Source organism: Archocentrus centrarchus, chromosome 11, assembly GCF_007364275.1.
Source record: "Archocentrus centrarchus isolate MPI-CPG fArcCen1 chromosome 11, fArcCen1, whole genome shotgun sequence".
NCBI classification, from domain to species: Eukaryota; Metazoa; Chordata; class Actinopteri; order Cichliformes; family Cichlidae; genus Archocentrus; species Archocentrus centrarchus.
The window spans coordinates 18,285,058-18,299,572 of record NC_044356.1 but is presented as its reverse complement, the minus strand read 5'-3'; the positions used below and the strand labels follow the sequence as shown (position 1 = coordinate 18,299,572).

The following is a 14,515-nucleotide window of genomic DNA, read 5'->3' as shown; positions in this document are numbered from 1 at the left end:
TGAAATGCAACAATATGCCATTTCTACTCAATCTGAGCAGCTTCATCTACAAAACAGATCTGAAACAACATGATGGTCCCCATATGGACTTTATTCCCTTAAAAACCTGTTTAATGTATTAAGTAATAGAAAAACAGACCTAAAGACAAGTTGCATTAACTCATTTGCTGCGCAACTCCCTAAAGCTAAACCTCAGCTCACTAGGATCAATATTAATTCCTGGGTTTTACCCAATGCATCATGCTACAAAAGGAATCATTTGGTCCCAAACTGCAGATCTGGCAAAGTGGAGAACTTGTAATAGGATACTGCGACTAATCTCACCTTAATCTTCAGCTGAGGACAAACTAGGTTAAGCTTGTCCCGTAGGCTACAACAGAAGGCACACAGTACAACTAAACTATTTTTCCTGAAAGATGACAGAGCAAGAAGAGAGTCTAATTCATCATGATTTTTAATGCCAGAAAGAGCTGGTTTTGTTTCTCTCATGTTACTGATTATATTTTCACTGACTATAAAGCAGGAATTAGGGAGAGCTGGTAAGTTCAGAGGTTTGCTCCAAAAGCAGAGGTATGGGGGGGTGCTGGCTGACTCACTACCACAGGAGACTGAGACACAACAAAACACACACAAGGCCAAAGATTAGGAACACAGGAATAAGGCCATAAACACTTAATGTCAGAGGGTACAAAATCAATTTTCACAAATTGCCTGAAGGTAGACTGGTGAGAGTAAAACAGGGTGAAGTTCAACCTCATGTTAGAAGACTTTAGATCTTTAAATTAAGCTTAAATACACAGCTAAAGGTTTTTGGAGGCTGGCAGGCAGTACAGCAGCGATCAGAGCAAAATACTAAGTTGAACTTGCCAACATGTCCATACAGACAATCCTAATACGCTTATGTTCAGCAGTTCCGTGCCCAAATATTCAACTGTGACCCTTTAGTTTGTTGGGTAGAACTGCTGCCTCACAGCAAGATCTTTAAATCCACCAATCTGTGGCTGTGTGAGCTTTCTCCCGGTCCAGCTTCCTCCCTCCATGATCCATAGGCTAACTGGTGATTCTAGGCGTTCCCCCATCTTTCACGCTATGACACCTGAGAAAGGCCTGAGACTAGATTTAGTGCCTTTTTAGATCCCCCCCCCCTAAAAAAAAGCCTAACCAAAAACTACATGAAGAGCACTGCTTAGCCAGTCGCCCACTGAATTGAAATTAAATTTCTTTATAAAGTTTTGTAACATTATTATCATTCTCAGTTAAAGTGAAATTCAATTTAACATTAACTCAATTTTACTTTGTGTTTTGATTCTTTTCTTCCTTTCGCATCTGGTGTCTTCTGCTGCTTCAGGGGCTGGTTTCTCATGCAAATCTTCCATTTAAAAAAAAAAAAAAAAGGAATCTAAAAATTCAAAAGCAGATTTTAAAAATATAAAACTTCAGATCAGATCTAAAGGAAAAGTCGGGTGATCATTAAAACGGTAACTAAAATACTTTTTGTCTGTATAAAAGTGGGGATTTTTACACACAGTGATCCAGACCTGGTTCAAAAATGGTGATTTCTCCTCACCAAGCATCATGGAAAACTGGCTTTGCATTTTTGTTTTTAATAAATTCCAGCTCTAACATAAAATACACAAACACTGTCAGAGTCACGTGGCAAAACTGAGCTCACACAGGTGACAGGTAATTCCTCCACAGGCCAAAACCCAGGGTGGAGGCATGTTTTCTGTCTGTCTCTCAGGTCTGTCTCTCAGCAGGATTACACAAAAAAAAAAACAATGATTTTTCATGAAACTTTGTGGGGAAGTGGATTATATCCAAAAAAAAAAAAAAAAAACAATTGAAACTTTGGTGTGGATTTCTTTAAGATGGGTCCAGGAATTTGTTTCCTCTTGCAAGATACAGCGAGGAATTTATTTTTTGTTGGTTTTTTTTAAAGTGCAAAGGAAATTTCCTTGAAGCTCAGTGAGGAGAAATCATTACTGTTTCTGAACCAGATCTGGATCACACTCTAAAACATTGCAGAAGGTGCGCTGAGTGGTCTAGTTAGATTTGTGTTTAAGCTGAAACAAAAATGTTAAAACCTTTTAACCACACTGTTGATGCTGTGGAACTGTCACGCTATTTGATAAACTCAGTAATAATAACCATTATGCAAGGGGTTATCACCGAAGAAAAAACAAGGCAAACACACCCTCTTCACAGCTTATTCATAGAAACTAATCAAGCAAGATGGCAGATGCATGAACTAGCAAAGAAAAAAAAAAAAAAAAAAAAAGCAGTTTCACTTCAGCAGCCACAGTTCAGCTTCGGCTGTGATCATCAGCTGATGAAAATAATTCTTTATTTTAAACTTCGCCGCGTAGGAACAGCCACATACGGTGCACGTCTGGGATCACATGAACTACAAGACAAACATGAACCGCTCAGACCTGATGGACTAATTACACAAAGTGTCCTCTGTGTACACACAATGAAGACGTCTCCTCCCAACATTATACAGCACCTCTTGCTGGGCAAACACACACTGGCCACATGTTCTTTTAATGTAGTTTTGCTGATAATGTTTGAAGTTATGAGAGCTAAAAATAAAATAACGCACTAATGAAAAATAGCAGTGCTCCTCTGCATTTAGGCGCAGCGTGCACACACGCAAAACAACAAATCAAAGTAAATACAGCTATTTGTACTGCTTCGCACCCACCCACTCATGTTTGGCGCGTCACAGGGTCTGACTGTGATGCACTAGAAAGGATGTCATTTTTGACCCATTTATGCAGGCAGAAGCTGATATGCCTCTGCTGAGAAGGGCCTTTTTTTTTTTTTTTTTTTTTTTTAAACAGCTGAAACATTTCTCCCAGTTTGTAAAGTAAAAATTGGGTAATGCTTAATATCTACTTGCACTCACATGACAAGGTGCCCGACCCCCCCCTTTCCCTCAGAGCCAGAGTGAACAATATTGCACCACAGCTGCCACGCCAGCCTGTTTGTGGTGTCGTTCCTCATTAATGGCATCAGCGGTGGTCAAACTAATGACGACAGATTGTGAAACTGTTTTGTCTGCGTTGAAGCAAATTAACAGTCATGAAACGAGAAGACTGCGTTACACATTTAAGCGATATCCTCGTGTTCTGCTGGAATCGCTGAAAGGAAAAAAACAAAAACAAAAAAAAAACAAAAAAAATAAACAAAACACTGGTGTTCGAAACTGATGTGAACTCACCTCCAGTGACGTTGGGGCTGAGTGGAATTTATCTGTAATGACAGAGCAGAGAGGAGAGTTATTCACACTCATACAATGAGGATGTTATTCATTGTGCAAGTAGTAACAATCGCCCAGTAAAACGCACCCTCTTAATCATTTATGGGAATGCACTGTACAATCATCCAAAGGCATCTCAAAGCAAACAGGCAGAGAGAAAAGTCACACGGTGTTAAATATTAAAATGAAGCTTGGAAGGAGTGAGCAGGATTACTCAACGGCACTAAAGAAGATTGTAAAACGAGAGAGTTAATAAATTATTATGTTTTCTTTCAAGTCATCGCGCATTGCTCGCATACCGCCTGAGGCAGACTGAGATGTCAAAACCCAGCCGCTGGGGGCTGCTGGTAGTAATATTTTCATTCAAACTCTGTAGACAGACATCAAAACATTGCTGCCCCCCCTTCTCTATTGTTACCATGGATACCCTGCTCAAAATGGAAAGTAAGAATAAAGAAATCAATACCTCAGCTCTGACATTTTGATAAATCACTGCATCGGAGGTGGAAGATTACTCATTGGTATTCATGCCACTTTAAAAAATAAATAAATAAAAACTATACCATCTTTCATGTTTTGGAAAAAAAGACTAAGTTAATGAAAGAGCTTAAAGTCTTCTCTTCAGGTAATTATTTTTCCAACGCAGCACGGCCTCAAGATTTTCCGAGCTGTGTTTGGATGTGTGTACAATAGAAGGAGCAGACTGAATTTTTGGTTTCTATTCGCACAAATATTCAAAATTTTAAAAAAAATTCCTGAAATTTTTTTTTTTTTTTTTGAAGTGTACAGAAGGAGTTCCTTTCTCCCAGGGGAATAATTAAATATCACTAGAACCTGATATTATCGGCTGATGTTCGATATACTGTATACACAGGTATGTTGTCTCAAATGTGCCAATTTCTTAAACAGCAGTCGTAGTAAATATAAAAAAATAAAAACAAACAATACCAGCATTTACTAAACTAAAGTTCTTTATGGTCAGACAAAAAAAAAAAAAAAAAAAAAAGTCATCAGCGTAGCAGCGTATCACTGCTTTGTTAGGTTTATGCATCAAAATTACTTTAAGTTTAGGAAAGATTGTGGTTTATGTTCAAAGACATCTGTTCATAATTTCAGCCTTATGTGTTGACAAACTACACTATAAATAACCAATGTATTAAAATAGGTCACCAAGGTCCTGACCATACAGCCACATTTTCTCTTTTCAATATAATTCCAATATACTTACAAATATCAGCCAATAGGCTGATATCTGAATTTTACATCCCCCCATCCCAGCATCAGTCAGGTTCCCCTTGATGCAAGGGCTATTTTCAGCCTGTGCTACTAATGATGGTGAGCTTGGTTAGTATTTAATGTGACCATTTTTTCCAAATCATTACAACTCAAAGATTGTTCACTTATAATACAAATGAAGGAAAACAAATTCTTGATTTCAGAAGCTGAGAGCACTTTGGAAACTGGTCAAAAAGACAAAAATGTAGGAAGATCAGATCTCATCAAGTTACCAGTGACTGTGAGCTGATCTATGGATAAACACCAGTAAGAGTGAGGTCATAGGTTAAAGTACAGAATGAAAGTATAACAGACTTTAACAGCAGTCCAGATTGCTTAAACTCAAGGTATTCAAATAAAATCAAAATTACTGCTTAACGAGAAATCCACGGAAAATATTTGTTTCATAGTGTACAACAATTCTGTGCAGGCCACTAAATTACAGCTAACAATTACCCATAAACACTCATTCAGGAAACACTGGGCCCTCTGTTTGTCCCAGCAGAGGAGAGGTGGCTCAGCCAGAGCCCTTGCAGGGCAAGTAAATCTCAGCAGACATATTTAGTGGAGTGTGTAGCGCCTAACTATTCTTTTCATTCAAACAAGCTCTGTGCAGGAGAAAGGGCTTTGCGGTTTTCACAGATAGACACGCTGATTAATCTGCCAAGTCTTCACCCATCACTAGCCTCAAGTCAAATAAATTTAGAAGGGATAGAAAAACCTCCTGCTGGTATGAATCACTGAAACCGGGATAAACAAGTGTCTCATCTGATGCAGCATTCAGGCTGAGGACAGGAAGTAGATGTATTCTTTCCTCATACTTCAAGTGAACTGATCTGACTGTAGATCACTTCACTGACTGTGTTCATCACGCCTCAATTCACCCCAAAATAAGCTTCGACTTGGCGCTGCTTATTAGTCTGATTCTGTTTGCCGTGCGTCACGAAAATAAACGCTTCTTCGTTTCCTGCTTTTTCTTGACAGCCACCCACAGCAGCTCTTGACAAAATCTTTATCCAGGTTGATATTACTAGAGGGGTTCAAGAGCTTATTGTTGGTGATATGGGAGCTGGCCAAATCATGCCACCTTGTCACTGACTCATGCAGGCCATGTGCAGGCTGCATAAGGACTGATTTTTTTTGCTGGTGTAGTACACTAGCTGCTGAGCTGCTGGATGCCTAATAGGTCTCACATCTCTCTCATCACCGGGCCTAATAGCAATCAGGGCACGTACAAGCTGTACCAAAATACTCCAGCCACTAGTGAGTAGGAGTGGCAGAGCACTCTCCCCATAATCTCAAACTGATGTGCAGTCCTACAGTCAGTGCACATCAACAACACATAATCAACACATTTGTTCTATTTTTGGTTGTGCAAAGACGCCAAGCAGCAATTGTGCGAGTGTCAGATCCACAGGAAGGCAGCGTTACAGGTTAGCCTAGACGAGGCAGAGCCGGGCTGAAGGGTCAACTCAAAAACAACCTCTTCAAACAACTCAAATGGGTTTCTGAGAGCACGTGGCTATGCAGACAGGCATGCTCAGCCTCATCTCTGAAATATTAATGGAATGCAGTTAAAAAGGCATTATGCACACTTTTCTACACACCTGAGCTGTTGTTCTGGAGTAAGCGTTTCTCCTTTGAAGAGAGAAAGTGCTTTAAAATACACTACAGATGTCCAGGTGTAGTTCTCAATGCACGGGGGTCTGCTGGTTTCTGGTTATTTTTTGTTTGTTTGTTTGTATGGTTCTTATAGCAGTTGATTGTTTTCATCTGGGATCCTAAGTGAAAGTTGATGTCTAGACGACACAATCCAAGCCACTGCTCTTTAATATAAAGACCTATCCATGTAGTCATATAGGTACATTTATCACAAGATCAATCAAGTTCTTAAATTGTCAGAAAACCGTGAAAACCCCTCCTGTGGCATCTTTGCAATGTTTTTGTTAAAAATCAATACAAAATTAAAGGATTTCAATCAAGTGTGAAAATTTGCTTATATATTAATTAAAAACAGGCGAAATTTGGGCATTTTTGCTTAGTGAAAAAGTTCAATGATCACCTAAATTGTGCGAACTCTGGGTAAAAATAGTCAAGGTGGAGCACAAGCCTGCGGGAAACAAAAACTGAGTGGACGCACTGTATACAGTCAACACGCGTGTGCAAACCTCCAGCCAACTACATTTCCATTGCGTGTAACGTCTCCCTCAGGTGAATGCAGCCTACACCTGGCCACCCCCCACCCCCAAAACTGGTGCCCAATTCACCCAAAATATCACAACAGAGCAGCTATGACTCATCTATCATTAGCCTCGTTTGTGGAGGGGGGTTTCACTGCAGTCTCGCACTGGACTGGACCCAAGGTGCCCTGCAAATTGAATAGGTCACGTGGTTCGTGTTTGCTGAATCTAACTGACCGATGTGTACGGATGGAGAGTCATCGTGAGGCAGTCATACTTACACACCCGTTTAAATCACGCGAAAATATGAATCATGTTTGTGATGTAAATATCAGCCGCTGTTATGAGAACAAACCCTCAGCGTGAATAATTCATCATACAAGCTTTCGTGGCCTTTTGAGATTCCCCAGCAGCTCTGCAGTGATCTATGATGTATTATTAACAAGCGCGTCAGGCGCCTGTAAACAAAATCGCCACATGGCTGGAAGCAGGCAGCCACAACAATATGGCCTCTTCGTAGGGATGCTCCATTCGTTTGGCCTGTCAGTGATGAGGAGGAAAATGCCTTTTTTTTTTTTTTTAAATGGCTGCCTGTTGAAATTCAGTGTCTCTCGTTTAACCTACGCAGTTATTCATAACAGACAAAGCAAATGCCGACACCTGCCCGATCTCGGTAGTTACCTGCGCTGTCTTCAAAGTGTAGTTTGACAGTGCCGTCTCTCCCGAGCGTCACATTCCCGGGTCCCTCAATCCTCCTCGGATACTCGACCGATGAGACACCGGCAGACTTGGAGCTTCTCCTCCGGTGTTTCTGTGCTAAAGTCCGACAGCACTGGTAACACACTGCCCATGCCTGCTCCTCGTTTATCGGCTGGCTGTACAAAGACAGTATTTCTTCCAAGCAGATCTCCTCGGCTCCGTCGGCGCAGTCAACGTTCATATCTCCGATGCTCAAATCGGCGGCGAAATTCCGGAGAACGGTGGGCGAAGTCACCATCCCGTCGTCAGTCCCCGGTCGCTTGGCCATCCTCACATCATTCTGAACGCATAACATTAAAGAAAAACTAACAGGTTTGTCAGGTAAAAGTCCCAGAGCTGCTGAGCTACATGATAAGATGCAGTGTGCTCCGTCAGCCAGGTGTTATCTATATAGTCGATGTGGCCGCGGAGCACCAACGGTTCATACTGAGCCACAGCCAACCGAGAGCGAGCTCCGCGCGGTCCTAACGCCTGCTGCGTTAACTGTACATCAACATTAACAACAGGCGGAAACTCCCGGTTTTTATAACGCACTGGGCGTCTGCTGTGTAATCCAAAGGCCAGATTAAAAATAAATAAAAAATGTAAATTAATTAATTAGACATTAACTCATATACATTGAAAAACTACCCGCCCCCCCTCCAAAAAATAAAATAAAATAAAAAAAATCACAAAAATACTGTGCATACTGAGTGACCTGGTTTGGGCTTTTGTTTTAAAGGTGTGTGACAATGGTAAAATAGACCATGTGGTGGACTGTATTCTGACAGGTACAGTACTGTGCAAAAGTCCCGAGTCATCCTTCAATTCTTTATATTTTTTTCTGGGAAAACGGGAAATGGGTGCAGTGATTTATTTGAAACATTGAATCATACACAACAGGCTTGAAAGTCAATATTTGGTATGGCCTCCTTTTTCCTTCTGCACAGCCTGAACTCTCTTAGGCAGCTTTCTTGTGATTTCTTTAATCAGTCTTCAGGAGTGGTTCTACAGGTTTCTTGACATTCAAAGTTCTTCTTTGGATGTTGGCTGCCTTTTGTTCTGTTCTCTGTCAAGATGACCCCACACTGCTTCAGTAATGTTGAGGTCCGGCTCTGGGGAAGCCAATCCATCCATGACTGAGAGTGCTCTATAGTGTGTTTTTCTGTCCAAGTATGCTTTTACTGCACTGACAGTGTGTTTGGGATCATTGTCATGCTGAAAAATGAAGCTGATGCCAATCGGATGGTTTCCAGATCATATTGCATGGTGGATCAAAATCTGATGGTTCTTTCACTGCATTCTCACTGCTGTACCTCTCTGCTGACCTCTTCCATACATACTGAAAATGATTTGAACCAAAAATTTCCAATTTGGATTAATCACTCCCTCAGACTTGTTACCACTGATTTTTAGTCCAGTTCTTAGGTAATTTGGCATACCTCATCATTTTCTCCCTGTTTAGCTTCCTTAAGAATGGCTTCCTGACAGCCACTCTTCCACTGAGACCATTTCTGATGAGGCTTCAGTGAACAGTAGATGGATCAACTGAAGGGCCATATGCATCACTCAGGTCCTGACTTGGGTCTTTGCTGGATTTTTTTTCCTATTTCTTAAGGACATGACTTGCAGGTACTGTTCATCTGCTGTAGATAGATTTTTTAGGCCTGACACATCTGCTTTTGTCCTCCACTTGTCCAGTTTCCTCAATTTTTTAAGGACACACTGCACACCGCACAAAGTGATGTCAAGTATTTAGCTAATAGCTCCTTGGGAGTCACCTTGTTGGTGCAAAAATAATATTTTATGCCTGCCAAACTCTTTTTTTCATAGAGCTCAAGACAGAAAACTTTGTTATAAAATGAACATACTCACCCATGATTGTCAGAGTAGGCTGCAAATATTGGTTACATGATAATACATAAAAAAAATGTGAAAACATTTACTCTTTGAAAGGTAAAGGGACCATTTCTCATAATAACAATGAGGCTAATTTTACATTAAGAAGTGTAGTAATTAATAATTTTGAAACTTTTGCTTGTAATTAAGAACAGTTTATAGTGGCTGAGTGCGATATTAACACTTTTCCAAACTCGTCACCATAGGAAGCAGAAAAAGTGGGTTTCTTTTAATTCATGTAATGAGAAATAAATGCACATATCATTTTTTTTTTGTCCTGGATTTCATAACTTAAAGAAGCCGGCAAATATTTTAATGCAAAGAAGACAAAAGTAACTTTGAAACATACATGTTGAAGTTTGTTTTGCCATCGCAAGTGTGGCGCAGTCTGTACACATTTCATCACATCATCTCGGTAAAGTCATTAAAAAACTTGTGAAAAGCAACCATTATCACATGCACACCATGTTAATTCAAAGTCTGAATTTACCAGCATTATATGAGCAGTAGATTGTCCTTCATACACTCTCAAGTGAAGCTGACAGCCCATAGTAAGTCAGAGCGTTTCTTAAAGTGGTCATTATCATTTGCAACCCTCTTGGTGTTTAGATAATAAGCTCTCAGCTGGTCAACAACACCATCTGCTGGTCATAGATCTGATTTGCCAGAAGCCCCATCCTGAATATCCTCCTGAGTATGCTTGTATTTACATGTGCTGGATAGGCTTTTTTTTTTTTTCATATTTACTAATTTTAAATGGCTTGCTTTTGCTCAAGTTTGGGCTGAGACTTCGGTTAAATTAACATAGCACCGATCTATACATGCAGACCAGTATTAAGCCAAAGAATTACATGTTACAATATTAAATATAAAGTGTGCATTTTACAACATAACAGAGAATAAAGTAGAATTGTTGAACACATAATAAACTTAAAAAAAACAAAAAAACTCTGAAAGTGATCACAACAGCATTTTGAATCAGGATTAGTTGTAGGCACATGCGGATGTGTTTGTATATCTTGCAAAGGCTGGAAAAGGCAGTCTTTAGCCTTCAAGCGTCACGCCTCCAAATCTCAGCTTCTAAACAGCACTTCTGGTTCTTTTAAATGAAAATTACTTACAGCATTGACTGAGGTTAAACAGCATTGTTATTAGTTCCCATACTACTAGTATTCATTCACAACAGAAGGAGTATACTTGCACAAAGAACTGAAGCAAATTCTTAGGAAGGCCTCACACAGAACACACTGATTGTAATTATCATGTGCATATGGGACAATCTGGTCTCTGTTTTTTTTTTTGTTTTTTTTTCCTTCTTCACATTGGATGAACACAGTGACACATTCCCTGACTGGCACCATAAGCATGGGAGAGAAGCACGGTCTAAAGTGTGAACTTTACTTGTTACCCACTCTCTTCTTCACACATGCATTTGCAATGGCACAAAGAAGATGCAGCATCCACAGGTCTTTGGATGAAGACGTACGCAGGTGCTTATGTCGTAAATCACTGCGAACAACAGCCAGGATCTTGCAAAAAATAAATAAATAAATAAAAATCCGCCACGCACATCTGCAAATCACCATCTCATCCTCTGGAGAAGTGCTCGCCGCTGCGGCACTCTTCCTCCTCGCGGTTTCATCTTTCATCACACGTGTTCCCAGGTTCTGCATCGTCACTACTGGTGACACTGACGGACTGCCCATCCTTAGACAAAGCACTGGCCTCCTTTGATGACCTCCTTTTGGAGTCACGAGTAGATTGCTGTGAAAAGATTTTGAATGCCGCTTCATGTAAATGTCACCACACTAGACAGACAGCGAGTGGGCAAAGATGGCCAATTGAGAGGTGAGTCACTGAAGCTCTGCAATATGTGGATAGTTAAATTTTTTTTTTTTTTTAAAAAGTACATCAGCTTATGTTTCAGAGATGCTGAATATAATTTTTATATAATACGTAACAATAATATATTAATAGAATTTAATTGGTATGATAGAATCATCTCTCAGATCTTTTTTAAATGGTTAAATCAGTTTTGTAAGAACAAAAGTATTTTCAACTTAGTCATCAAAGAAAAATCCTGAAGTGAATGTGCAATACAATCATCATGTGTCTGTCTCTTTTGTATCTGCTAATACTGATAGAAACTTACAATATGGGAGCAGTGATTACTTTGTAGTTACTTTTCTTTTTATTTGTTTATCAGAACTGTAAACAGTAAACTCACCAACCGCTTTATTAGGTACACCTTTCTAGTACTGTGTTGTAACCATGTTTCCTTCAGAGTTGCATTCATTCTTTGTAGCAACAAGTTGCTGGAAAATATTCTCAGAGATTTTGGTCAATATTGACATGGTAGCATTACACAGCTGCTGCCGATTTGTTGGCTACACATCCATAATATGAATCTTCTGTTCCACCACTTCGCAAAGGTGCTCTGTTGGATTGAGATCTGGTGACTGTGGGGGTTATTTTAGTACAATGAACTCACTGTTATGTTCAAGAAACCAGTTGGAGATGATTTGAGCTTTGTGAAATTGTGTATTACGATGCTGAAGGATGGTAGGCAACATTTTTCCAATTTACTATTGTCCAATTTTGGTGAGCTTGTGCAAATTTCAACTTCAGTTTCCTGTTCTTAGCTGACAGTAGTGACACCCGGTGTGGTCTTCTGCTGCTGTACCCCATCTGCTTCAAGGTTCACTGGATATTTTCTCTTTTTCAGACAGGTCACCTTGACCATGTTTAGATGAATAAATGCATTGAGTTGCTGACATGTGATTGACTGATGTTTACAATAATGAGCAGCTGAATAGTTGTACCTAATAAAGTGGGCAGTGAGTGTACATATATCCGGTGAAGGTCAAATGAACTGAAATTTTGTAATTTAAGAAATATATAAGCAAAAGTGAGACAGTGTGTGTGAGTGATTGAAGATCTAAGATTTTCTCATATGGTTTATAAACAAATGCAACACATCCTCACTAGAATATGTTAAATCAGAATTATTAGGAATAACAGAAAAAAATTACTGACAACATTTTTTTTAATAGCTATTATTAATGACTGCTAAATTTAACTGCAGAGAAACAATGAAATGATAAATTATGTTTAATTTGTTGGCTTGTAAACCACCTATGTACATTATGGTTATTGTAAAGTTGCAAATAATGCTTTTTTATGTTGTGAAGTACTTCTATTAATATTATGTGGATGGCTCCAGCTGAATAAGCAGCTCCAACTGCACTCTGTGTGAACACATTAAAAGCTACTGACAAATGGAGTTATTTGTCACACTGAACCTGATTTTGCAGGTTCAGTGTGTCATATTGCAGGGGCTCAAATCCTGCACATCACCACGTGTGCAAAGATGAGGCCGTTTTAGGAGTCACACATGCCAGTACCTGCTACCAGAGACACCTACATCACTAAAGGAGCGTCTGGGTCTCCTCTGGTGGTTGGAGCTGCTGGTGGTGAGGGCCTGCTTTCCACACTGGGTGCCTGTGTTCACCATCCTCTTCTCCCTTAGGTTGGCTTCCAGAGGTTTACCTGTAGGTTGATGTGGAAATATGGCACTCTTTCAAACATGAAAACAAGGTAGTAGAGATGGCTGTTATTGCTATGTCAGCATGGTCAAGTTGTGGCATGAATGGTTTATTTAGCTTGTGGGTGCACCCTGTCATCATATGACACCTGAAAAGAATGCATTTTGACTATTTTAATGGGAGATCTTTTATTTTCAGAGATGATCGAGGTTCTTACTGTTTGCTACTGGAAGAGGAGTCTCTACATCCGTGTTTGTAAGCCATGTCGATTCTGTTTCTCTTGTCCAGCTTTCATGGTACCTCGGCTCGATGATCGCGTCCGCCCGACTCCCTCCACAACCCATCGAGATAATCATCCACGGCAGGTGTAGCTGAAGCTGACACGGGCTAAACACGCCTCGCTTTGCCTCACAGCAGCCGCAGCATCTCTTCCCCGGGTCTCTACTAAATCTCCATCCGTGTTTCCATCATCAGTCGGAGGTTCTGAAGCTGCTGCTGCTGCTTGATGCTGCTGGTTGATGCTGCTCTCCTCAAACAGCAATGCCAGCTGACCAGCACGAGCTACCTGCGTCATCCAGAGAGGGCGGAGTTTAAACGGGCTGTTGATTGGCCACGAGGGAAATCAACAGCTGCTGCTGTCAGCGTCATCACTACGGCCAGCATCCTCATCATCAGCATGGAAGCATGTATGCCAAACGAAGTCGCTCTCTCTGTTTTGAATGTAATTTATTGAGTGAAATATTTACAGCCAACAAAAAAAACGTCGGTACCAGTTGGCTTATTTAATAAGACACCAAGAAATTACTTTATTGATCGGTTTTGGAGATAAATTAAAAGTCGTAAAGTACACAATTTGGATTGCCAAGCTGAGCCTTAAAAAAAAAAAAAAAGAATCGGAGGCGTGTATCCATCAAAAAATAATGTGATCGAGTTAACATTAAAACTGTGTGTGTGTGTGTGTGTGTGTGTGTGTGATAGCTGCATTATGTTTGACGACAGATAAATAATAGGCTACACCTTAACAGGAAATTCTAAATATGTGAAATACATTCGGTTTTGTTCAAAAGGAAGAAAGCCAAACAAGAAAAAAATCAGTCAAATATTTATGGGTTAAATGTACATATTTAAAAAAAAAAAAAAAAAAACATACGAGAAATCTAAGATGCAATAAACACGTAAGACATTCATTTTTCTTTGTTTTGCATCTCTTCATACTTGACTTCTGTCTCTTTGCAATGTATTTTCCTGTGTTTTTGTTGGATACTTCTGTTCATTTTGCATGACATGGGGTTGTTTTTGTGTGTCCCTCACTGATTTTTCATGGTTATTTTGCAGCTCGCTTCTCTTGGGCATCTTTTCTAGCCACTGCAAGACTTTCAGGTGCTGTTGGCTGAAAAAGTGACTATTTGACTCTTATTTCATGCATGCATGAAGCACACTATATAAAAACTGACCCAGGGCCAGTGTGTTAAAACATGAATGCATAATTTATTAACTTAAAAGATTTTGTATGCTTTGCAAGAAAAAGAAAAAAAAAAAACACTAGACCTAGAGGAAACTTCAACCTTTCAACTCAGCCTTTATCTGCTTTTTTCATTACTTTATCGAGAGGGTTG

At 39.9% G+C, this 14,515-nt stretch overlaps 2 protein-coding genes across 5 annotated transcripts in view; both read right to left on the bottom strand.

Annotated features, from left to right (window-relative positions):
- Nucleotides 1-7,919, bottom strand: part of spire1a (spire-type actin nucleation factor 1a) — a 33,601-nt gene extending 25,682 nt beyond the window's left edge. For 3 of the 4 annotated variants that reach the window (XM_030740960.1, XM_030740961.1, XM_030740962.1), the window contains exons 1-2: nt 7,399-7,919; nt 3,224-3,255 (exon numbers count right to left, since the gene is read on the bottom strand). In XM_030740960.1, the coding sequence (XP_030596820.1) occupies nt 3,224-3,255; nt 7,399-7,771 (405 nt within the window). In that variant the 5' untranslated portion in view covers nt 7,772-7,919. The remainder of the gene's footprint in view (nt 1-3,223; nt 3,256-7,398) is intronic. The other variant, XM_030740963.1, reaches the window with a different exon arrangement.
- Nucleotides 7,920-10,065: 2,146 nt separating this feature from the next.
- Nucleotides 10,066-13,410, bottom strand: LOC115788579 (brain and acute leukemia cytoplasmic protein). Its single transcript, XM_030741661.1, has 3 exons — nt 13,117-13,410; nt 12,779-12,903; nt 10,066-11,118 (listed from the first exon to the last, which is right to left on the bottom strand). The coding sequence occupies exons 1-3, from the start codon at nt 13,253-13,255 to the stop codon at nt 10,993-10,995; spliced, it is 390 nt and encodes a 129-aa protein (XP_030597521.1). The 5' UTR covers nt 13,256-13,410; the 3' UTR covers nt 10,066-10,992.
- Nucleotides 13,411-14,515: the final 1,105 nt, after the last annotated feature.

Coding starts and splice junctions, on each gene's coding strand:
- LOC115788579 (XM_030741661.1), bottom strand. CDS start 13,255: ATGATTATCTCGATGGGTTGTGGAGGGAGTCGGGCGGACGCGATCATC. Junction 12,904..13,116: donor TCCTCTTCCAGTAGCAAACA/GTAAGAACCTCG, acceptor ATCAACCTACAG/GTAAACCTCTGGAAGCCAAC. Junction 11,119..12,778: donor CCAGACGCTCCTTTAGTGAT/GTAGGTGTCTCT, acceptor ATCTTTTCACAG/CAATCTACTCGTGACTCCAA.